The sequence below is a fragment of the Notolabrus celidotus genome, chromosome 5 (genome assembly GCF_009762535.1).
Source record: "Notolabrus celidotus isolate fNotCel1 chromosome 5, fNotCel1.pri, whole genome shotgun sequence".
Classification (NCBI taxonomy): Eukaryota; Metazoa; Chordata; class Actinopteri; order Labriformes; family Labridae; genus Notolabrus; species Notolabrus celidotus.
The window spans coordinates 27,876,217-27,900,219 of record NC_048276.1 but is presented as its reverse complement, the minus strand read 5'-3'; the positions used below and the strand labels follow the sequence as shown (position 1 = coordinate 27,900,219).

At 41.2% G+C, this 24,003-nt stretch overlaps 3 protein-coding genes across 4 annotated transcripts in view; 1 reads left to right on the top strand and 2 right to left on the bottom strand.

The window, feature by feature from the left end:
- Positions 1–9,291, top strand: part of LOC117812940 (dachshund homolog 2-like) — an 18,715-nt gene extending 9,424 nt beyond the window's left edge. Inside the window, exons 3-13 of one of the 2 annotated variants that reach the window (XR_004631295.1) lie at positions 1,228–1,350; positions 1,439–1,570; positions 1,668–1,828; positions 2,109–2,253; positions 2,714–2,767; positions 3,280–3,437; positions 4,558–4,705; positions 7,114–7,239; positions 7,593–7,643; positions 7,733–8,001; positions 9,065–9,291. Coding sequence is in view for 1 of the 2 variants with exons in the window: in XM_034683934.1 (XP_034539825.1) it covers positions 1,228–1,350; positions 1,439–1,570; positions 1,668–1,828; positions 2,109–2,253; positions 2,714–2,767; positions 3,280–3,437; positions 4,558–4,705; positions 7,114–7,239; positions 7,593–7,643; positions 7,733–7,770 (1,136 nt within the window). In the remaining variant the exon portion in view is untranslated. Of the gene's footprint in view, positions 1–1,227; positions 1,351–1,438; positions 1,571–1,667; positions 1,829–2,108; positions 2,254–2,713; positions 2,768–3,279; positions 3,438–4,557; positions 4,706–7,113; positions 7,240–7,592; positions 7,644–7,732 lie in introns of both variants that reach the window. The other variant, XM_034683934.1, reaches the window with a different exon arrangement.
- Positions 9,292–11,829: 2,538 nt separating this feature from the next.
- Positions 11,830–20,765, bottom strand: ik (IK cytokine). The gene is made up of 20 exons (XM_034683617.1): positions 20,588–20,765; positions 20,049–20,115; positions 19,183–19,275; positions 18,957–19,016; positions 18,611–18,778; positions 18,395–18,509; positions 18,199–18,269; positions 17,963–18,009; positions 17,632–17,795; positions 17,006–17,114; positions 16,790–16,829; positions 16,520–16,709; positions 14,231–14,249; positions 13,986–14,070; positions 13,655–13,738; positions 13,198–13,255; positions 12,992–13,080; positions 12,772–12,880; positions 12,274–12,308; positions 11,830–12,036 (listed from the first exon to the last, which is right to left on the bottom strand). Exons 1-20 carry the CDS (start codon positions 20,595–20,597, stop codon positions 12,009–12,011), a joined length of 1,641 nt encoding a protein of 546 aa, XP_034539508.1. The 5' UTR covers positions 20,598–20,765; the 3' UTR covers positions 11,830–12,008.
- Positions 20,766–21,787: 1,022 nt separating this feature from the next.
- On the bottom strand, positions 21,788–24,003 carry ndufa2 (NADH:ubiquinone oxidoreductase subunit A2). The gene is made up of 3 exons (XM_034683619.1): positions 23,855–24,003; positions 22,446–22,552; positions 21,788–21,980 (listed from the first exon to the last, which is right to left on the bottom strand). Exons 1-3 carry the CDS (start codon positions 23,956–23,958, stop codon positions 21,889–21,891), a joined length of 303 nt encoding a protein of 100 aa, XP_034539510.1. The 5' UTR covers positions 23,959–24,003; the 3' UTR covers positions 21,788–21,888.

The following is a 24,003-nucleotide window of genomic DNA, read 5'->3' as shown; positions in this document are numbered from 1 at the left end:
CCTGCTTTGTTCTTTGTTGATGTTATTTTTGTTTCAGGGTCCAAAAGATTGGGCCATTTTTGGCATTTTTGGACAACAGCTTTATAACAAGGCAACATTGGATGAGGCTTCCAGAGTGCTGCTACTTATAGTCTTAATGCTAAGCTAAGCTAAATAATTTAAGTCAATACAAACATAACTGGGAGGAGAGTTCAGTGAAAGACATTCTCTGCACAGCGTCAGAGTAGAGTTTGAAAAAACATCAAAACCCGAAAACAACACTAAAAAAACACTGAACAAATGAGTAAAATTACCTGGACTGTCCTCACAGGAAGTGAATCTGATCTGAAGTCAGCCTCTGTCTCCTGACACTGAATGTTCCAGATTCAGGAGCTGAATATAAAAATATGAAACCACCTGCAGGTAAACTGAGAACAAAAAGAAATAAACTTTCTCTGTCTGTTTTTGTTCAGTCAGCCGGAGGGTCCCTGTCCGCTCGTTAGCTCCATTCCCTCGTTATCCCTGATTGAATTAATTAATAAGGGGAGGCGATTAATTAGGTCAGTGGCTGCAGGGAGAGAGAGGCGGTCGAGAGACAGAGACAGTCACCAGAGAGTTTGAGACTGCAGAGTGATTAATAATTGATCAATTAAAGAAACATGCGCAATATAAACTCACATATGCACTAAACATGTGCAACATAAACCTACATGTGAACTAATATGTGCAATATAAACCTACATGTGAACTCAAACGTATAACATAAACCACATGAACCCACATGTGAAATAAAATGTGCAAAATAAACTCACATGTGAACTCAAACATGTGCAACATCAGCGTTTATGATTATTTAAACATGTGCAATATTCACTGTCATGTGGAATACATATTTCACACTTACCTTCATGGTCACTTAAGGAGTGAAATACTTTTGTTTTTAAAATCAAAACGTGTAACATTTTCTTTTTATGTGAAATTAAACATTTGCAACATAGATGTTTATGTTTACTTAAACATGTGCAATATTGACTTTTATGTGAACAATAATACAAGTAACATTTACCTTTATGGTAACTAAACTTAACAGTCATGTTTGTGAGAATTAAACATGTTTAACATTTATGTTCATGTGAACTAAAACATGTGCAACAATCTTTTCTTGAGAACTGAAATGTCCAATACTTAGATTCATTTGAACTACACATGTGCAGCATCAACATCGCAGTGTTTACCTTTCTGTGGCAGGTCTGACAGCTGCAGCGATGGCTGAAGCCCTGAAGCTACAGAAGGTGAGGATGATGATGGGTTTCCACAACAGCGATCATCAGCGACATCACAATGTAGTGGAGTCAGAGACAGAGGACACAGGTAAGTTATGACACCATCAGCGGTGTCTGAAACTGAAAGAACAAGATGTTACATGAGACTCATCTCTGCCTCTCCCCCTCCCCTGTAGGAGGCAGTGAAGCATCATGGGAGAAGGAGCAGCACCTCCTCCCGCACCCTCCGTGCTCAGTGGCGCCCCCTCCTGGTTCAGCATCTCTCCATCTCAACACTCTGCAGCAACACAGTGCGCTATTGGCTAACCGTGCGTCCCAGCTGTCCTTTCACTGCAGTATTGTTAGATTAGCATTGTAGCACATATAATAGTTGTCTCTCTCTTTCTTCTGACTCCGCCTCTTCAGGGCTGTCAGAACTTCCTTTTATGGTCATGCCCCACCCCCTCCTCAATATGGGCCTGCCGCCTGCGAGTGTTGCCATGGCGATGAATCAAATGAGTCAGCTGAGCGGTTTGGCAAACATGGCAGCCGTGTCCCAGATTCAGAGAGAAGAGAGAAAGTTGAGTGTAAGCTAACTCGATATCACTATATACATGTTTTCAACACTGTTGAACAGTGCTAATGATATGTCCCGCACTGCTAAAGTTAACACTGCTAATGATATGCCCTGCACTGCTAAAGCTAACAGACAATGGTATGTCCCGCACTGCTAAAGCTAACAGTGCCAAAGATGCTCTTAGGAATGCTCTTAGCGGTTATGCTAATATTGCTAGTGCCACAGTGACTGAAAAGTAAATTGTGATGCTCACACTGCTAATGCTAACCCTCAGACTCTCCTCTTATTAGGACACTCCTCTAGGAAGCCCCTCCTCCTGCCCCTCCCCCAGTGACGGCGAGTTCCATCCCCAAGAACCAACCAGCCAATCACCTTCCAGAGCATCTTCATCATCCTCATCATCACCTCCTCCTGCAGCAAACTCACCAGAGCCAGGTGAGAACGCACGCACGCACGCACGCACGCACGCACGCACGCACGCACGCACGCACGCACGCACGCACACACACACACACACACACACACACACACACACACACACACACACACTTACACATACTTAAACACACTTATGAGATTACTTATTAAACAACGTGATTGGCTGAAGAGTGAGGGGGCGTTGACTTCATCACTGAATTGAATACAGATTATGCTAGTTGAGTTGAGTTGTTTCATCTGTCTGTAATTACTGATACAGTTAAAAAAAACCTGTGTCTCTTTGTCTCTCTGTGTGTGTGTGTCTCTTTGTGTCTGTCTTTCTTTTTCTCTGTGTGTCTCTCTGTCTCTTTGTCTTTTGGTGTGTCTCTATTTCTGTGTGTGTGTGTCTCTGTGTGTTTTTGACTCTTTGTGTCTGTCTCTCTGTGTCTCTGTGTGTCTGACGGGTGTTTTCTCACAGACAGCGACTCTGCAGAGCAGGAGAACCACCTGAAGCAGGTGTTGAAGGAGAAAGGTAAATGTGAGTGTGTTTGAGGACAGATGGTCTCACAGAAACAGAAACATGTCTTCAGGCGCTCTGACTCGAGTCCTTCTCATCATTTATTCATCATCACACATTGAACATCCCTTATTCATGCTCCTCTTCATCACTGCTCCTGATCTCACTGTACTTCACTCTTGATTCATTCATTGTAAAGATGTTTCTCTTCCTTTTGTTTTCAGCACTTTCATTATTCATAATATTTTACCAGGCAGAGGAGAAGGGCCTTGGGCACTGAGAGACTTTATAGTTCTGTCTAGTTTATATAATTAACGTTTAATATGAATCTTTTTGCCACAGTTTAGTGAGGAACAGTTTGAGCTACTCCAGGAAAAGGCGGAAACACTCATCTCACACAGGTCCTCACATAGATAGACGTACAACTACACAAAGAGCTGATGAATAATACAGGAAGCTTCTCTTTACCTCTTCCAACGGGTCAAATAGAAACACACTCAACATATTCTTATTGTTTTTACCTTCAGGTGACATTCTGTTGCCCCTCCCCCTGCTCAAACCGGCCTATGAGAAGCTGCCGCTCACCACTCAGCCACTGTCAATCAACAATGCAAACCCCGCCTTCTCTCCGTTTCTATTGGCTGAGGGTCTGTCATCCATGGAGACACTGCTGACCAACATACAGGTGACAGTTACATGAAGATAATGTAGAAAAGATTATGTTGAGAATATAATCATAAAAGATCTTGGTAGAAAATATAATCTAGAGATTATGATGTGCAGATAATGGTGTTGAAAGATGACAATGTAGACGTGTGTTACTGACAGGTGATAATAGTTGCAGAGATGATTTAGAAGAGTACCGTAGAGATGACAGAAAAATAAAGCACTGCTTATAACATAAAGATGAATTGTAGAGATAATATTATAGAACACAGGAAATAAAGATACTGTAGAAACAATAAGGCAGAGATGATAATGTAGACACTTTCATGTGTTGAGGATATTGTAGAGATCATTACTAACAATGAAAATATAGATAGCATTATGTGGTGACAATCACATCGATGTGATCGTACAGAAATAGAAAAGGAAAGACCGTGATGTAGAGATATTCATTGAAGAACATCACCTACATGTGATAATGATAATGTAGGGACTATAATGTAGTAATAATCTTGAGGGATGATGGTAGGGAGAACATGACATAGAGATGATAAAATACAGACTGTATGAAACGGATGATATTAAAAAGGTATTGATATAAAGGAGAATATAAAGTTACAATGATAGTTAAAAGACAATGTAGAAATGATAATGTAGAGACAATATCACAGATCCTCACAGAGCAACAGCAATGTTGACACACTGTTGTAGAGATGTTCATTAGAAGATGACAAATAAGGGCAACTGCCACCAAATGATAATGAAGAGAGGATGATGTAAGTTTAAGACAAAATAAGAGAAATGATAATGTGTAGACGATAATGTTGTCCTCTAGACCCTCGGACAGATAAGATCAGACAGTAATGTGAAACAATAATGTAGAGATGTTAACATAGTGATGATGTAGCGATATGAAAGACACATACTGTACATGCTAAATGGTTATTTATGTACATTATTATTAGTAATTGCAAAGATAGAAAGATAACAGACATGGGAAGAGATGTTATGTACGGACAGTGTACGACAACTCCAGAAATGACACAACAAAGGATAATAATGCTTTGATTATAAAGAAGGTAAGGAAACATAAACGCTCTGGAGACATGATAATGTTGGAATGTTTGTGTTGTTCTCAGGGTCTCCTGAAGGTGGCAGTGCAGAGCGCACGCTGTCAGGACAAACATAACCAAACAGAACGTAAAGAGTTAAAACTGGAGCTGGAGAGAGAGAGAGACGCCCGGCAGACTTTACAGAGACAGCTGAGCTCTGAGCTGCACACCAGAGGTGAGACAGGTTACACTGTAAACTACAGACAAGAGGTGAGACAGGTGACACTGTAAACTACAGACAAGAGGTGACACAGGTTACACTGTGAAACTATAGACAGGAGGTGAGACAGGTTACACTGTGAAACTGCAGACAGCAAGTGAGACAGGTTACACTGTGAAACTGCAGACATAAGGTAAGACAGGTTACAATGTGAAACTACAGACACAAGGTAAGACAGGTTACACTGTGAAACTACAGACACAAGGTGAGACAGGTTACACTGTGAAACTACAGACACAAGGTAAGACAGGTTACACTGTGAAACTACAGACAAGAGGTGAGACAGGTTACACTGTGAAACTACAGACACAAGGTAAGACAGGTTACACTGTATATATTGTTTATCACCATTCGTACAAATGGCCCGTTTTCATCACTAATGCGTGGACGTGCATACAGACCCAGGTTAATGTCCTGATTAACATATTGGTGAAGATGAGATGGTTAATGTTTAAGTTAAGATGACTTGGTTAATGTTTTTTTGAAGATGACCTGGTTAGTGTTTGGTGAAGATGACCTGGTAAGTGTTTGGTGAAGATGACCTGGTTAGTGTTTTGGTGAAGAAGATCTGGTTAATATTTGGTGAGGACGACCTGGTTATCGTTTTCTGAAGATGACACGGTTAATGTTTAGGTTAAGATGACCTGGTTAGTGTTTGGTCAAGATGACCTGGTTAGTGTTTGGTGAAGATGATCTGGTTAGTGTTTTGGTGAAGATGACCTGGTTAGTGTTTGGTGAAGATGATCTGGTTAGTGTTTTGGTGAAGATGACCTGGTTAGTGTTTGGTGAAGATGATCTGGTTAGTGTTTTGGTAAAGATGACCTGGTTAGTGTTTGGTGAAGATGATCTGGTTAGTGTTTTGGTGAAGATGACCTGGTTAGTGTTTTGGTGAAGAAGATCTGGTTAGTGTTTTGGTGAATATCACCTGGTCAATGTTTTTTTGAAGATGAAATGGTTAATATTTGGTGAGGAACGACCTGGTTATCGTTTTCTGAAGATGACCTGGTAATGTCTGGTGAAGATGACACGATTAATGTTTTGGTGAAGATGACCTGGTTAATGTTTTGGTAAAGAAGATTGGTTAATATTTTGGTGAGGATGACCTGGTTAATGTTTTTTTGAAGATGACCTGGTTAGTGTTTTCTGAAGATGACTTAGTTAGTGTTTTGGTTTAGATGACCCGGTTAATGATTGGTGAAGATGACCTGGTTAATGATTGGTGAAGTGTTTGGTTAAGATGACCTGGTTAATGTTTTGGTGAAGAAGACCTGGTTAATGTTTTGGTGAAGATGAAATGGTTAATATTTGTTGAGGATGACCTGGTTATCATTTTGTTGAAGATGACCTGGTTAATGTCTGGTGAAGATGAAACGGTTAATGCTTAGGTAAAGATGACCTGGTTAGTGTTTGGTGAAGATGACCTGGTTAGTGTTTTGGTGAAGAAGACCTGGTTAATGTTTTGGTGAAGATGACCTGGTTAATGTCTGGTGGAGATGACCTTGTGAGTGTTTGGTGAGAATGACCTGGTTAGTGTTTTGGTGAAGATGACCTTGTGAGTGTTTGGTGAGAATGACCTGGTTTATGTCTGGTGAAGATGACCTTGTGAGTGTTTGGTGAGAATGACCTGGTTAGTGTTTTGGTGAAGATGACCTGGTTAATGTCTGGTGAAGATGACCTTGTGAGTGTTTGGTGAGAATGACCTGGTTAGTGTTTTGGTGAAGATGACCTGGTTAATGTCTGTTGAAGATGACTTGGTTAGTGTTTTGGTGAAGATGACCTGGTTAGTGTTTTGGTGAATATGACCTGGTTAATGTCTGGTGACGATGACCTGGTTATCGTTTTGGTGAAGAAGACCTGGTTAATGTCTGGTGAAGATGAAATGGTTAATATTTGGTGAGGATGACCTGGTTATCGTTTTGGTGAAGATGACCTGGTTAATGTCTGGTGAAGATGAAATGGTTAATATTTGGTGAGGATGACCTGGTTATCGTTTTGGTGAAGATGACCTGGTTAATGTCTGGTGAAGATGACCTTGTGAGTGTTTGGTGAAGATGACCTGGTTAATGTCTGGTGAAGATGACCTTGTGAGTGTTTGGTCAGAATGACCTGGTTAGTGTTTTCTGAATATGACCTGGTTAGTGTTTTGTTTTAGATGACCTGGTTAATGATTGGTGAAGATGACCTGGTCGGTGTTTTGGTGAAGTGTTTGGTGAGGATGACCTTGCTAATGTTTTGGTGAAGATGACCTGGTTAATGTTTTGGTGAAGATGACCTGGTTAATGTTTGTTGAAGATGACCTGGTCAGTGTTTTTGTGAAGTGTTTGGTGAAGATGACCTGGTAAATGGTTCTCTCTGTTTTTCAGCCTCGATTCAGCGGCGTCTGAAAAAGGAGAAGAAGGCGAAGAGGAAGCTGCAGGAGGCACTGGACTTTGAGTCGAGGAAAAGGGAGCAGGTGGAGAGAGCGCTCAAACACTCTGACGCCCTCGATGGTAACAACCTTTTCCTCTCCTCCTCTTTTTACACACTCTTTCTTCAGCTAAAGGTGGTGAAAGGACAGGCTGTTGATGCTTTACACTAAAAGTTAATCTTTCTCTGTGAGCAGTTAAGTATTGAGAGAAACATATAAATATATAAAAAAGGATCAAAATAATCAGAAACTGTATTTATGAACGGTGGAGTTCAGACTGAATTTCTTCACTGGTTCTCCCTGATAAATGAGTGAGAATTATGTTTCTCCTTCTTCCGCCATCTTTACTTTATTCATCTGTTATAATTCATTAGCTTACATTAGCTTAGCACAGGATGGTAACATTAGCATAGCTAACGTGTTTGTGTTGTTCAGGCGCAGGGATTTCCGAGAACGAGAACAAACAGGACAACACTGCAGCTCAGGGTAACACACACACAACACTACACAACAACACAATACTATTTTCAGTTGTTATTAATATTTAATTTTTTATTTTTATTTTTTCGTTGCAGAGAATCGTCCGTTCATAAAACCTCCACTTCTTTTCTGATTGCCGCCTTCACTCTGACTGATTGAGACAGATCCAAACTCCAAATCCCACAGCCACCCCTCTTCCTGACTCCTGTTTCTCATGAAGACTTCCTGCTGTCACCCGTATCATCATCATTCATAAAATTGAATTGTTGTTATCATTATTAAAGAAACCAGCATCAGGGGACAGGTTACAGGGCTGGTGGGAGGAGCTTAGAAGTCACCATCACATGACCTATGATGTCATCAGGTGATGCACCCTGCTACTGGAGATGAGTCATATTTGAAGGATAATAAGAAAAAAAAAAAGATTTCAGAGGCCCAGAGCTGGACTGAACTGGTCTTGACTGGTCTGGACTGGTTTTAAAACAGCCTGAACGGGGGTCTACTAAACATGTGATGATGGTCCCGACCTGTAGGGGGCAGAGTCTCTTAGTTTCTGAACTTTATGTAGTGTCAATTAGTTGTAGGTTGGTTCTACCAACAATTGTGATGAGTTAATGTATGACTGTTTGAATTCTCTCTGTTTATGATGACTAGTCTTAACGAGCTCTGACCTTAACAAGCTCTGACTCTTTTAGAGCTCTGAATCTTAAAGAGCTCTGACTCTTAACGAGCTCTGACCTTAACAAGCTCTGACTCTTAAAGAGCTCTGACTCTTAACGAGCTCTGACCTTAACAAGCTCTGACTCTTAAAGAGCTCTGACCTTAACAAGCTCTGACTCTTAACGAGCTCTGACCTTAACAAGCTCTGACTCTTAAAGAGCTCTGACTCTTAACGAGCTCTGACCTTAACAAGATCTGACTCTAAAAGAGATCTGACTCTTAAAGAGCTCTGACTCTTACGATCTGACTCTTAACAAGATCTGTCTCTTAACAAGATCTGACTCTAAACAAGACCTGACTAGACGAGCTTTGACTCTAAACGAGCTCTGACTCTTAACAAGCTCTGACTCTAAACGAGCTCTGACTCTAAACAAGCTCTGACTCTTAAAGAGGTGACACCTTAAGGACTAAAGATCATCTTTAAACCAAAAGTTTTTCTGAAGTCAAAGTCCTCCTACCTTACATGTGACATCACTTGATTCAGTGTGACATCACATATTGAGTGTGGTCAAGAGGTCATGACCTTTTAAATACCTGCTTAATGAGCAGCAGCTCCAGTATGACAGCTGATTGGTTAAGGGTTGTTCTTTTTAATGTTATAGCTCACAACATACAATCACAAAATTCTATTACTATATATATTAATTTTATAACATCAACAACAATACGTATGTTATTCTAATTGTTGCTGTTGATTTTGTTTTCAGTGTAAATAAACAGATTTAGCAGAGGTTCATGATGGAACCTCCTGAAGTGACCTGTGTCACGGATCCTGCTCCAGGTACACCAAGGTGTTTTCTTCTGATGATTCTTGACTTCAGTGAAATCAACCAGAGAAGAAGACCAACGCTGATTAGTAATTGATTGATTTGTTATCAGGTTCAATAAAAACTTTGATTTAAACTTTAATAAATATTTAATCAAAACAAAGAAACCTGGGCTCTGATGACATCACTCACTTATTCACCTGTGTGTGTGTGTGCGTGTGCGTGTGTGTGTGTGCATGCGTGTGTTTGTGAGTGAGATGGATGGAAGTGTAGATTGTGTTTTGACATTAACCTGCTGTGTTCTAACCCAGTTCTAACACAAACACACCTCGTTCTTACAGCGACCCAGTTAGTAAATGAAAAGGTCAAACTTTTGGATTCATAGCCTCTCTCTCTCTCTAACAGACACACCTACACACACATCTCTGTGAGTGTGTGTGTGCTTTCTGATTGGTCAGTTCAGTCAGTGTGATGACTGAGAGAAGGAGATCAGGCGACAAATCAGAGAGCAGCTCAGACACAAACAGCCTCAGTGCTCAGGATCAGTAACATATACATTATATATATATATATCTATATAACCATATATACATATATTATTTATATGAAAATAAAACATGTCTGTTTTGAGAGTTGTCAGCGCTTCACTCTTTCAGACAGACAACAAAAGCACGACCATTTCTTACTCCCTATATCCTTGATTCTTTTCCTCACCACCTGCCCTCATCTTGCAGTCCTTCAGTCCTATGTCTAGAGGTTAGGATGAGACATGAGAAGAGGAGACAAGGAAATATGATTAGCTGGGATTAGTCTGTAGATCGACTTAATTTAATGCTGATCTGTTTATAGTGCAGACGATAACTCATAACTCAAAACATCAAGTCTGATGAACAGGTTAATATAGACAGAGCTCCCCCTGCTTACTGTCTGCAGTATAGGTCATAAGCCCCGCCTCCTCCAAGTTAACAGATCGGACATTGGTCAATCTGTAAATTCAAACAGGTAAAATAAATGTTTATCAAACATGGTTTTTGCCATCATAGTTCTGAACCACTCAAGGTTTTTATAATAAAACGATATAACAACTATATTAACAATAATAATGAAAAGTATAAATATTCAAAAAAATATGAATTACAATTAAAAAATAATAATAATATTTTACATGAAATTTTTTTTGTCATAATAATAACTGATGTTTCTTGGTTATTGAGTATTTAGGACAAAAACTTAAATTAATCAGGCTGTAAATAAAAACATCAAACACAAACTTTGTCTTTGATGTTAGTCCGGTCGGAGCTTCATGTTTGAGCCACAAAGGGGCGGAGCTCCGAGGCCTCATTAGTCGCTCGTTAACATCTAGTTAGCATTTTCAGAAACATCTAGATACATAATAATCCGTCCAGCTGTCCATCAACACACACACACACACACACACACACACACACACACACACACACACACACACACACACTGAGGCTAATTAAACATTCGTTAGCGTTGTTGATGTAATATGTTTATTTAATCAGTCCAGTCGTCCATCAGAGTGAAACATCAACAACAACAAACACACAGTTTGATCTCCTAATGAGAGACTGCACCTTAACGAGCCCTAGATCAACAACCTCTAATTAGTAAACAGACACACACACTCACCTTTGTGATTTAGTGTAATCAGGCTGAAATCTTGAGTAATGACAAACAGGACCAGAGTCATGGGCTGTTTTCACACTGCCTGCTATACTAGCAGTACATACTGATTTGGCCTAAAGTCAGTATGTAGTATGTGAACTAGAGCAAAATCTGCTGTATGCCAGAACTCCCAGTATGTCGTACTGATTCAGGAAAATTTCTCAGTATGCATCGGACCAGTCTCCCTCACGTATGGTTTCCCATAATGCACAGCGCTAACGTCCAACTTCTTCTTTTTTTCGTATATGACAGGGGTCACTCAGTTTTTAGGTGCTGTGAAAATCATTCAATTCCATATAAACCACTTAACTTTTTTATAGTAAGTGGATGTTTAAGACGCAGTTTCGCTATCAGTTTGGCTGTCTTTTACTTACGCTTTCCAAAACCGGAAATCCAGCGATGCCCGACCCAGTATACTGCAGAGCAGTACATAAAAAAGTGGCTCTGCACCCTTTTGAATGATAGCAGTCTGTCTTCACTGAGCAGTGGTGAATAGAAACATCCAGCTGTTTGTCAGTGTAACAGCCTGAAATAAGAGAAGCGCCTGCTTCTACTGAGAGCCCAAATCTAACATCCAGCCAGACAAACAGACATCAGTACTTTGTGATCAGCCATCAATGATGTGACATTTACAAATGATCTGAGTTAAAGGGTTTACATGGGAGACCTCTACGTCCATCACACCAACGACCCTATCCTGTGTGACCGGACGTGTCATAAACCCACATCACAGAACTGTGAGCTGTAAAGTCACACGTTACCTGGATGCCATCAGTACACTAATTCACGAACACGTGACCTGACGGGACCTCAGATACGAGCTTACGTAAAGCAGAAAAAACAGAAATGAGATGCGAGGAGTTCACTAAAAAACAAACAGAAAAAAAAACAGACTGCAGAGGCTTATTGATGTGTTTACATGTTTATTGATGATTTTATCAGAAAAAAAAATCACTAATCAACATCACTGATCATTTACATAAATCAATAAAAGAGAAGAGGAATCTTATACATTAACTTGAACTGTAAATCCTTTACTGACACTCAACTTACGACCTTTGAACTCTGTTTACATTTTAAAGTTTCTAAAACAAACAATCACAAACATTATGACAGGGTCAATCACAGATAATCACTGATCAATGTGAGCCATGAGATTCCTGATGGAGAGCAGCTGACGGAGAGACAGAGCTCAGTATTTAGGCCTCTTCACATCGACCCTGAAACAGAACAGACAGTTTACGACTGATCGTACGGACTGTTTATCCGCCATCTAACATTGAGGCGTCAGTAACAAAGCTCATCCATCACTACGCACATGAACCCTGGTACACCGCACACACACAGACACGGGACATGTACACACATAGACGTACACAAAAACACACTCAAACATAAATAGAATTTCTTTTTTCAAAAAGAAAAAAGTACGCTATAAAGAAAAAGGAAGTACTGACCCATCAGCTTCCATCTTCTTCCTCTTCTCAATGATCTGAAACACAGTTTACAAACAAACAGTCAGTTTACAAACAAACAGCCGGTTTACAAACAAAGTATGGTTTACAGCCAAAGTCCTTTTAAAACAAACAAACAGTCGGTTTACAAACAAAGTCTATTTACAAACAAACAGTCAGTTTACAAACAAAGTCAGTTTACGAACAAATAGCCGATTTACAAACAAAGTAGTTTACAAACAAACAGCCAGTTTACAAACAAAGAGTCAATTTACAGTTGGTTTACAAACAGTCTGTTTACAAAGTCAGTTTACAAACAAAGAGTCAGTTTAAAACAAATAAGTTCATTTACAAACAACATAAGGACACATGGTATGTTCATATTTAAATGTTTGTTGTTTGTTCCCTGTGTTTTTAAGTTGTTAACATTCATAATGTTTGTATTTATGTTGATATTTATTGTATATAGATGTGATGTTCATATTATTGTTTGTGTCTCACCGCGCTGATCTTCTTCCACTGGCGGTCCAGTTCTGCCTTCTCATTGGTCTCTTTGAAGCGTCGGGTCTTCCTGCCCTCAGACATCTTGATGCCATATTGGAAGGCAGCCCTGCAGGGACAAACATCATCATCATCAACACATCAACACACCCTTACACACAGCAAACACAGCCTGAGTGAGCCTGGCAGTCAGAGCTGAGGGATGAATATATAGGCTTACTTTGGCAGAGCCTCCTTGTTGTTCATGTAGTCTGAATATTCCTCCTGAGTGTCAAAGTCCCAGCGACCCAACGGACCCTTCTTATTCCCCTGAAACACACATACACACACGCACACACCTGGTTTATGATCAAAGTGAGGACGATGAATGTTTCTTATGAACAGGAAAACATGATGACTTTTCTTTTAGTGGGAGTTGTAGTTCACCTGGTCCATCTTGCTGTAGTCCACCTCCTCATCACTGTCCACAGCAAGGTCATCCATCCTACACACACACACACACACACACACACACACACACACACACACACAGTTTAAGAAGATGCTTGAGATGCCTGCTAAAGTGATATTAGGAGAGAGTTTCAGTATAATGTAGAGCATTCTGATTGGCTGCAGTAAATGGAAGCCCCTGAGAATGTGTCTGTGCCATGCAGCCATCATTAATCTGTGTGTGAATCCACTCTGCCCTAAGTGGACAGCTGTGGAATAAAATGCTGCTGCCTGAATTTTCATGATGAGCAGGAACCTCAGAGACTGCAGTTCCTCCAGGGTCCACTAGAGAGTGTCTCCTGCAGTGAGTCTGTCCCCAGAGCCCCATGTTCAAATGTCCAACTTTAGTTTAGTTACTAATGTGTGTGTGAGTGTGTAGTTGTGTGTATCTTACGTAGCAGGGTAACACTCTGCGTAGGAATTGGATCCTCCAAAGAAATCTCCCAGCTGCTCTTTGCCGTCTCTCCGCTGAGAACCAGTTCAGACTGGTTAAAGAAAAAACTGAGTACAGGTACTAAACACACACAATTCTTCTCCTGAGTGTACGTACAACGTACAACGTACAACGTACAACGTACAACGTACACACACACACACACACACACACACACACACACACACACACACACACACACACACACACACACACACACACACACACACACACCACACACACACACACACACACACACACACACAGTAACCCTTTGTTTACTGAAGGATATGGCTCCTGGCCCGGCCACTGACTGCCGGCTGCTCCTGCAAACTTCTCATTGATCATCTTTATCTGCTCTCTGACCGAGCCAGGACCTGAGAGAGAGAGAGTAAGAGAGAGAAAGAAAGAGAGAGAGAGAGAGAGAGAGAGAGAGAGAGTAGAGTAGAGTAGAGTAGAGTAGAGTATTTTTTCTATCTGTGTCAGTGTAGTTAGAGCTGTGTGTTTCTGATGGGTGATGTGAATGAAGTGTCCTACCCGTGTCCACCTCCATGACCTGCAGGGACACAGAACATTATGTGTTAATAGAATAACAGCAGGAATGCAGCTATAACAGCTTATTACTCGGTTTTCTTACTGATCTTTCGGCTGTGTAAGATGCTTAATTCTGATTGGTTAAAACCCCTCGACTACCCCTTGTCATGGTTATCAACTTTCACTAACACGAGCAACGCCAGAAGCAAACTTTTTGCAAAGTTCAACAATGTGGCTTTCACCATAGACTGTATAAATAATCAACGTAGTATCGGTGACGTCACCCATCCTGTTTTGAAGTCAATCATCGGTGGCAGCCATAGTGGAAATGCTGAACTCAACCTAACTTCTGTCAAGCTAGTGTGAGGTAAAGAGGCAGCATTTGAGCCTCCTCGCCAACAGCTACAGTGTTACTGCCTGTCAATCCTGTCAGTCATGTCCTTAAATGGGCAAAACTCGTAAGCTTAATATCTTCTGAACCGTCACGTTATTAAAAAATTCACACCCGTACAGTGTGTGCCGATAGAGAAATTAGCTACATAGACCCAAGCTGTTTTTTGAACCGGGCTGTAAACATGTTTATTTCTGCTGTAAAGATAGTCTTTTTTTAATTAGTGTGTATGTGGTTTCAGCAGCCAGCTTCAAGTGGACGCTCAATGAACTTCATTTTATAACACTTTTGCATGGGCTTCATACTTTAAGACCGGACGTACTTGGCTAAACATTAGCTTCCGTTGGCATGCTAAATCGGCAGGCTGTGGACATTTTGTCGGACATCTTCAGAACTGCTTTTAACTGTTAGGGTTTTGATATCCACTGTGTTTCTATTTTGTTTCTTTAATTATGTATTTTATTGTGTGTTTTTTGTGAAGTGTATTTGAGTTTTTTGAAAAGGCACTATATAAATAAAAGGTATTATTAAAAATGTATTATTATTTACATATATATATATATATATATATATATATATGTATATATATATATATATATATATGTATATATATATATATGTATATATATATATATATGTATATATATATATATATATATATATATATATATATATATATATATATATGTATATATATATATGTATATATATATATATATATATATATATATATATATATATGTATATATATATATATATATATATATATATATATATATATATTGCTTAGCGCCACTCAAGTGGCTGCTTGTTGCAGCAGCTCTCTCTTCGTTGTTCGTTGTACATCTGTTTAGTTATCTTTGTATTTGGAGCCTGTCATGTCTTTTAATGACTCATTTGTTAGCCATAGACACCAAACTGGCTACGTTTGCAGTGGTGTTTCTGCTACTTTTGTTTCTGTCTGTGTCCGGAGATCCTGTGTGTATCCATGGTAACATTGTTTACATACGAGATCAGTTGTTAGCAGCCCGTAGCATGTTGATGCTAATTGATACTAGGCCCGATGTTCCCTGCAAGCTGATCCTGTCGACCTGTCCTTCCACCCACCGTTATGGGGAATGTAAGTTCTATCTACGATAAGGTGGACGAGCTAACCCAGCACCAGAGGGAATACTGGCAGAGTAGCATCATGCTAACAGAGCTAACACCGCATACGAATGCCACATTGGAAGGATTAAACCTGCTGTGGGCGGACAGGATACAGGAGAGCAAGACTGAACACATTGGTGAAGAAGGCCAGCTCAGTCCTGGACCCTGTGGAGGTGGTGGCTGACAGGAGGATTATGGCCAAGCTGTCGTCTTTGATGAACATTTCTTTTTTAGATATATATTCTGATAGATTAGATATATATTGACATAGAGTGGTCTAGAACTCCTATGTTTGTAAAGCGTCTTGAGATAACGTTTGTTGTGATTTGGCGCTATACAAATGAAGATTGATTTATTGATTGATTAATTGATTGATATTGGATCCTGCCCAACGAGCGGAGCAGGTGAAAGCAACTTTAACTTTCTGGTCACTAAAAAGAAACTTAAACCATGAGCTGTGGTGATGATAGCAGCAGAGTTCAAAGTTGTGACATTTGCTTCTTTTGTTTATAAAGTAAATACTATAAAATAATCTTTTAATCTAGGTTTTTCACCAACGTGTCTGAATCTTAAGTTAGTAGCTGGGTAATAAGCAGGATAATGTATGGTATGTATTCCCATCAGGGTCTTGTATACCCTAAAGGGGTTTTATTTCTCATAACTACCTGCTAACAATGCATTATCCCTTACATAAAACATAAAACACCTCTATAGGAATAATCATTGTGTTTGTGTGTGTGTGTGTGAGAGACCTGGTGTTCTTCTCCTCGTGGTTTCTCAAAGTAGCTGTGTCTCCTGTTTTTGCTCTCCTCCTCCCTGTCTCTGTCTCTCTCCCTGTCTCTCTCCCGCTCCCGGTCTCTCTCTCTGTGCCGTTCCTTGTCTTTGGGGGGTTTAGAGGACGAGCCGGCGGACAGGATGTAGTCCCCGATGTCGTCGAAGATGCTGAAACACAGACAGAGTCTCAGAACCAGAAGAGACACTGAAACGCTCCACAAAGAGTCACAGATGCAAGTTTCACCGACCTCAGATCCGCCTCAGGAGCACGCTTCTCATCCAGCTTACCTGCAACACACACAACACACACACACGCGCACAAACACACGCACCCGCACACACACACACACACAACATGTTATCCTAGTTCAATATAAGCAGAAAATCTTCAGGATCAATGTCTGTAATAATGTTTATGTCTCTAGACACACACTGAAAACACACACACAGGTGAAATCACGTACCCTTGTCCTTCTTCTTGATCTTCTTGTGTCGGGTTCCCTGTCGCAGGTACGACAGAATCTGAGTCAGCTTCGAGATCACGATGTCGTTGGTGGTAAGAGTCGTCTGAGCCTGAGACACACACACACACACACACACACACACACACACACACACACACACACACACACACACACACACACACACACACACACACACACACAGTAAACATGTGTTTTCCAGAAGTTTTGTCTGGATGTAGAAGTACAGGTGTTGTTTAGATGTAGTACAGGTGTTGTTTAGATGTAGTACAGGTGGTGTTTAGATGTAGTACAGGTGTTGTTTAGATGTAGTACAGGTGGTGTTTAGATGTAGTACAGGTGTTGTTTAGATGTAGTATAGGTGTTGTTTGGATGTAGTACATGTGTTGTTTAGATGTAGTACATGTATTGTTTAGATGTAGTACAGGTGTTGTTTAGATGTAGTACAGGTGTTGTTTAGATGTAGTACATGTTTTGTTTAGATGTAGTACAGGTGTTGTTTAGATGTAGTACATGTGTTGTTTAGATGTAGTACAGGTGTTGTTTAGATGTAGTACAGGTGTTGTTTCGATGTAGGTTTGTCAAATGTATTACAGTGGTGTCATTACCTCCATGCTGGGACAGTCAGCTTTGCTGCGGATCAGAGTGGTTGGGATGTCGGTGTCCGTGAACTCGTCGTCAAGGTCGACCACGTATGCCATCCTGCCAGGCAGGAAGAGCTCATTCCTCTCCACCTGCCCTGTCTTGAACACCATCCGGTAGATGTTCCTCCCTGAGGGGGAGAGGAGATGAGCTTAAAGACACTTTAATTTAGTCACCACACTTTTAACTTATGTTAACATTTTTTTCCTAAGTATGCAGAAAATTCTCTCTATCATAGGATGATACTGATCCAACCTCAAATAATAAAAACACAACAACTTATCAGACTAGACTCACCCAGACGAGTCTTAAATTCAATCTTCTCCTCCGGCTCCACATCTTTCCTGAGACACACAGTGAGACAGGTAAAAGGTCAGACGCATACAGCTTGAATACTCTATCCTTAAAACATGAATACAGTTTAAACTTCAGCAACCTGCATCATTTCACCTGACTGCAGGTGATGACAGGTGTATCATGTTCTTATGATGACCACTAACAGCCAATCAGATTCATTTATACTGAACTCTTACTTTGCTTCTTTCTGAACTTTCTCCATCATGTCTTCTTCTTCTTTCTCTTTACTAGTGATTTCAGCTCTCACCTGTAAAAAACACACACACACACGCTTTATTAAGGCATTCATCCGGTGTAACTGTGGATGATGATCCAGGCGAGGCTCTGTATTCCTGACTCTGCCTACAGTCCTTAAATGCAGCATGGTCTCACCTTCTGCAACAGAGCGAAGTCCAGACCTTTCACCAAGTGAGTGTGCTCCATGTCACCTCCCAAGAACTTAGACTCCTGGATCAGCTGCCGACGTTTCTCTGCTGCAGATTTATCTCTGAAACACACACACACACACACACACACACACACAGTCAGTAGCTTTGATAATATTCTTACACTGTTAGCCCTGTTAACAATAGCATTAGCAGTACTCACGCCTCAGCGGTGGGTCCAACAGCTCTGTAGTTAGCGGTGGTGCTAATCAGCTCTGTTTCTTCGTAATCTTTGTTGACTCCGTCTCGCCTCTCTCTCGCTCTGTCTCTGTATTTCTCTGCCAGCTCTCTCTCTCGCTCCATCTCCTGCTGACGTAACTTAGCATAGTAGCTGTGTAAACAAGAAGAACAGTCAACAACCAATAAAACACTGAGATCAGCTTAGGACGCTCTGGTAGAAAGAAGCTTTGATGCTAACACTGTGGGTTATTAAAGGGACTTGAGTTATCACATTAGCTGCTAAAGAGGCTAACAGAGAACAGTTCATGTTTTTAGCCGATGCTCCTCACCTCTTCTTCTTCCTCCTCCTCGCCGCAGGATCCTCATCCTCATTATAGTCCCTCGGCATCCTGGGAAAAATATCCTCAGAATCATCATTATCATCAATACCATCACCACCATCCTCATCTTCATCATCACCACTATCCTCATCCTCATCATAATCCCCAGCTTCATCATCATCATCACATTCGCTCATTCTGACAGCAGGTGTGCTCTCTGCGTTCTGTCACTCACTCATGGTGTCTGGACTTTGAGGGCGGGGCCGAGGAAGGCGCCGCCCGTGGTGTCATCAGCAGCTTCCTGAAGTCATCATTGGTCAGCTTGGACCTGAAAAACACACAGTCATGTTTTCATCTCTTCAGTGGACATTACTCGGATGTTCAATATTTTGCTTTAGACTGACACTAACATTAAGCTGCTGCTAATATGTGGATGTTGTCAGTCCTGATAAGACAGGTAGAACCCACCAGGTGTGTGTCATCATCATCCATATCCTGTATGAACCTGTCTGTCTGTAGTCTCAGTGATGTCACCTGAAGAGGTGTTATGAAGCCCGAAGATGGAATAATCAACTACTTGCTAATCAAAAAAAAGACATTCATTCTATTCTGCTTTAATCTGTTCCATCAGTCTATTCTGCTTTAATCTGTTTCATCACAGTCTATTCTGCTTTGATCTGTTCCATTACAGTCTATTCTGCTTTGATCTGTTCCATTACAGTCTATTCTGCTTTGATCTGTTCCATTACAGTCTATTCTGCTTTGATCTGTTCCATTACAGTCTATTCTGCTTTGATCTGTTCCATTACAGTCTATTCTGCTTTGATCTGTTCCATTACAGTCTATTCTGCTTTGATCTGTTCCATTACAGTCTATTCTGCTTTGATCTGTTCCATTACAGTCTATTCTGCTTTAATCTGTACCATTCTATTCTCTCTTTCTGCAGATTGATTTGATTTGATGTGTGTGTGAAACTTCCCTTTACAGGCTACATTGTGTGTGTGTGTGTGTGTGTGTGTGTGTGTGTGTGAGTGTGTGTGTGTGTGTGTGTGTGTGTGTGTGTGTGTGTGTGTGTGTGTGTGTGTGTGTGCGTGTACTCACTGAGCAGCAGCTCGATGGTCGTCCACCTCATGGCCCTCAGGAGCCAGAGGGTTGGAGTAACTCTCAGCTGCACACAAGAAACACAGGTGAGGTGAGAACTCTCTCCACTTTGATACGCCACAGTTGTCTAATGTCTACCTGCGACCTGTGTCTAGAAGCAGACACACACACACACTGATTCATCCTGATGTTAAAATGTGTGTGTCACTCTCATCTCTCAGGCTGTGTGTGAGCTGACTTTCTCATACAGAATCCTGAGCACAGTTTGTTTAGAGGTTATGTTAGCTCAGCCTATGCCAAGCTAACAGAATCTCATATTAGTTTAGATGGGGGTGTAAAGTTCACAAACCCCCAGCTTATTGTTATAAGATAAACTGCAATCAAACTATAGTTGGTCTGCATGGTTAATTTATCGGGATCTGATGGTCTGTTTCTGTTCAGCTAAAGAAAACAGTCGGCTAGCATGTCATCAACACAGGCTAACCCGTTAGCATGTTAAAAACTGTACGGCTAACCTACTTCCGGTACTCCACACTTACTCTCAGGCATGTCTGCGGACTGTTGCTGCTCTCCTGCTCCCTAACGAACAGCCTGCTCCCTTCAGCGTCTCAAACTAACCCCACAGTTTAACCTGCGATGATAGTCAGCTAGCTTCTGCAGCCGAACAACGCAATGTTTGGATGATACGTCACTTCCGGTCAAGTGCGGCGTGGGGGGGAAATGATGTGACGTCACATTGCCCCCTACAGGCTGCATGTAGAATATATATTTATATTTATACAGTCTATGGTAGAATATATGACATAAAACTATTTATAAATACATGACGAAATAACCACAAATATAAAGTTTATCTGTCCGAACATTATTTCACTGTTTGTGTACATCATGTTGTTTCTGATTCAAGCAAAAATGTTTTCAGTCCGTCTCTAATAAACAAACAAATCAACCGTTATTAAAGATCTGTAGTAATTAATGAAGATGTAAATGTGATAGGGTGTGAGGATTAATAAAGCATGAAATGTTGAAATGAAGCTTTGATCCTGTCTTTGTTTTTCACTCAGGTCATGTGAGGAAAAGGAACATCTTGGAAGGAAGCAGAGAAGATCGCTCAACGGCGAACCAGCTGGAAGAAGTTCATAAATGACCTATGCTCCCCCAAGAGCCAAAGGGTTTAAGTCAAGTAAGTCATGTGACTTCCATTTAATTTACAGTTAATTTATTAACTTCCTTTCACTGATGATTTAAAAACAGGGATGAACATGTTTCCTTTCAGTGTTTTTCTGTAGTGCAAGTTGTTTTCTGTCAGTGTTGGCATGTACATGGAGGGTTTAGGTGGGTGTGTGGTCCTGAGGTGCATCGCTGCCCCCTTCTGGTAAATAGAGTCACTGCCGAAGGTTCTCAGGGTTCAGCTGGTGTTTCTGCAGACGGTGGGTCTGTTTTCTTATTCACTTTAGAACCCTGACAGATCAACTCTCCCTGTGACGCTGATTATAAAACAGACTCTTTGAAAAAAAAAAAGACATCTTGAACTGGAGACAAACTCATAGAGATACCGTCCAGTTCAGCTGCAAGCTTTAGATCAGAGGACTTCCTCTCAATGAGGGTCTGACTCCTATAAACGAACACTCATCTTCATCGTGCACAGAGCTTCACTCAGACAGGAAACAGAAACCTGACGTTAACTCTGTTCTTAATCAGAGACCACAGAGTCAAAGAAAACACAGCAGCACACAACGTGACGTTAATAATATCATGTTTATTATATCCACACATTAACACAAACTGAGGGAATGAGCTCAACAGGACTGAACCACTGTCTGCAGAGAGGGGGGGGGGGTCAGGGTTTGGACTGGACCAGAGTCTGCAGAGCTGAGGCCACCTGATCAGCTGACATGTTGTCCACAGAGACGCTGCGCTCCCTCCCCAGATCTGAACACAAAACACAACATTTTTTATTATTATTGTCGTTATTATTATCATTATTATCTTGTTGTTAGAGAGCAAAGGTTGAGGTTGTTTCTGTAAGTCATTGTAATCAGATATTCAGACTTGTACAAACTGAATAAACCGAGCGTCTCTGAATCCTTCAGAGTAAACTGATCAGACACTCTGGACGTCATTCGGTGTTCTCGTGAGTGTTGATGATCAGTAGAAACACTGACTGTGTGTGTGAGAACAGACATGACGGGACACGTTGAACTCTCAGTGATGGCGTCAGGTTCTCTCTGCAGATCTCTGTTCTTAAACACGGCTCAGAATCTGTCAGAAACAAAGCTGTGAAGCTCTCAGAGTTCATGTGCGGGGTTTGTTTTGATCAGAGATCAGGCTCCTCATGTTTTTTTAAACCAGTGTCATGCCAACCCCGCCTCCATGATGAGAGCTGTGTGGACTCACCGTAGCGGGCCCAGACCCGGGCCTGGATTCCAGAACATTCTCTGATCAGGATCGGGAAGTCCGGGTTCGACGTCTTCAGAGTCACATAGTGCTGCTCCACAAAGTCTCTGTCAACACAAACACACACGCAGAGTGACTGATGGGATCAGAAACTTCCTGTTGACTTCTTGACCTCTGAAGGAGGACTCAGGTGCGTCAGGTGACAGACAGGTGTGAGTAAAGCAGTTTAGATCCGTCGCACAATGACATGATTAAGACTTACTGTTCATGAAAACACAAAATCCAGTCCCCCATAAAATCAGAACATCGTGGAAAGTTAAATATTGTAAACTAATGATGTCACACTCTGATCAGCTGATGAACTGGAAACACCTGCAAAGGTTCCTGAGCCTTTAAATAGTCTTTTAATCTGGTTCAGGAGGTGACACAGTCATAGAGGAGACTGCTGACTCGACAGTTGTCCAGAAGACAGCCATGGACCCTCCACACGCATCCACAAAGGTTACTGCTGAGGAAGCAGGCTGTTCACAGAGATCTGTATCCAAACAAATTACATTTGAGGAGGAGAGGAGAGGCACAGAGTCTAAGGTGTTTGAAGTCCAGAGTGAAGTTTCTGCAGTCTGTGATGCTTTGAGGTGCCAAGTCAACTGCTGGTCCAGAGTCAACACAGCATCTGCCAGGAGATTTTAAAGCACTTTAGGCTTCATCCACTGATTTCATTTTCCAGCAGTACTTAGCATCTTCCCACAGCACCAAAACTTCCACCACATGTTTATTGACCATGATGTTACTGTACTCTCCTGACCTGAACCAGGTAGAGACTCTGTTGGGTATCGTCAATAGGAAGATGAGAGACAACAGACCCAGTAACACAGAAGAGCTGCCCTGCCATCAAAGGAACCTGAGCTTCAGTAACACCTCAGCTACCTACAGCTGATCACCTCCATGACACACTGATTCATGTGAAGGAGCTCAAACCAAGAACTGAGAATAAATGAACATACAATCATCTGTATTGGTCTTATGTTATATTCTAATTTTACTAGATACTGGATATTGGGTTTTCATGAACTGTAAGCCATAATCATCGCAATTAAATGAAATAGTTGAAAATACTTCACTCTGTGTGTACTGAATCTAAATAATACGAGTTTCACTTTTTGAACTGAACAACTGAAATAAATGAATTTTTCCACCATATTATAATTCATTAAGATGCACCTGTATATATCTTTATATCTAAGGTTAACCCTTACTACATGTTAGCAGCAGCTAGCTGTTTGTTGTTAGCAGTGTTCAGGTCATCCACTGTGATGCTAAGCTAACATGTAGCATAGCTCGGATTATTTCGTGTTTCTGTAAAATCAGTATCGGGGTTTCCCGCCTCCACGGGCCGGCTTTCGCCTCACCTCGCACCCTTGCTGGCGGCGGAGCTCTGACAGAGGTGCACGCGGATCTCTCGGAGGTTTCTCCCCAAAGTGGAGCCGATGCTCCTCACTGCGGCGGCCGCCATCTTAGCTCCGTGTTGTGTGAAGGACGAGAGGAGGGTCAATTTCTA

What these genes read in the sequence shown, in the direction of transcription:
- ik (XM_034683617.1), bottom strand. An exon ending in GTTGGACCCACCGCTGAGGC is followed by an intron (nt 18,510 to 18,610) that starts GTGAGTACTGCT and finishes TGTGTGTTTCAG; the next exon opens with AGATAAATCTGCAGCAGAGA. An exon ending in CAGTGGCCGGGCCAGGAGCC is followed by an intron (nt 13,739 to 13,985) that starts ATATCCTTCAGT and finishes ACCAGTCTGAAC; the next exon opens with TGGTTCTCAGCGGAGAGACG.
- ndufa2 (XM_034683619.1), bottom strand. Translation starts at nt 23,958, where the DNA reads ATGGCGGCCGCCGCAGTGAGGAGCATCGGCTCCACTTTGGGGAGAAAC. An exon ending in GCCGCCAGCAAGGGTGCGAG is followed by an intron (nt 22,553 to 23,854) that starts GTGAGGCGAAAG and finishes TTGTGTTGACAG; the next exon opens with AGACTTTGTGGAGCAGCACT. An exon ending in CCGGGTCTGGGCCCGCTACG is followed by an intron (nt 21,981 to 22,445) that starts GTGAGTCCACAC and finishes TTTTGTGTTCAG; the next exon opens with ATCTGGGGAGGGAGCGCAGC.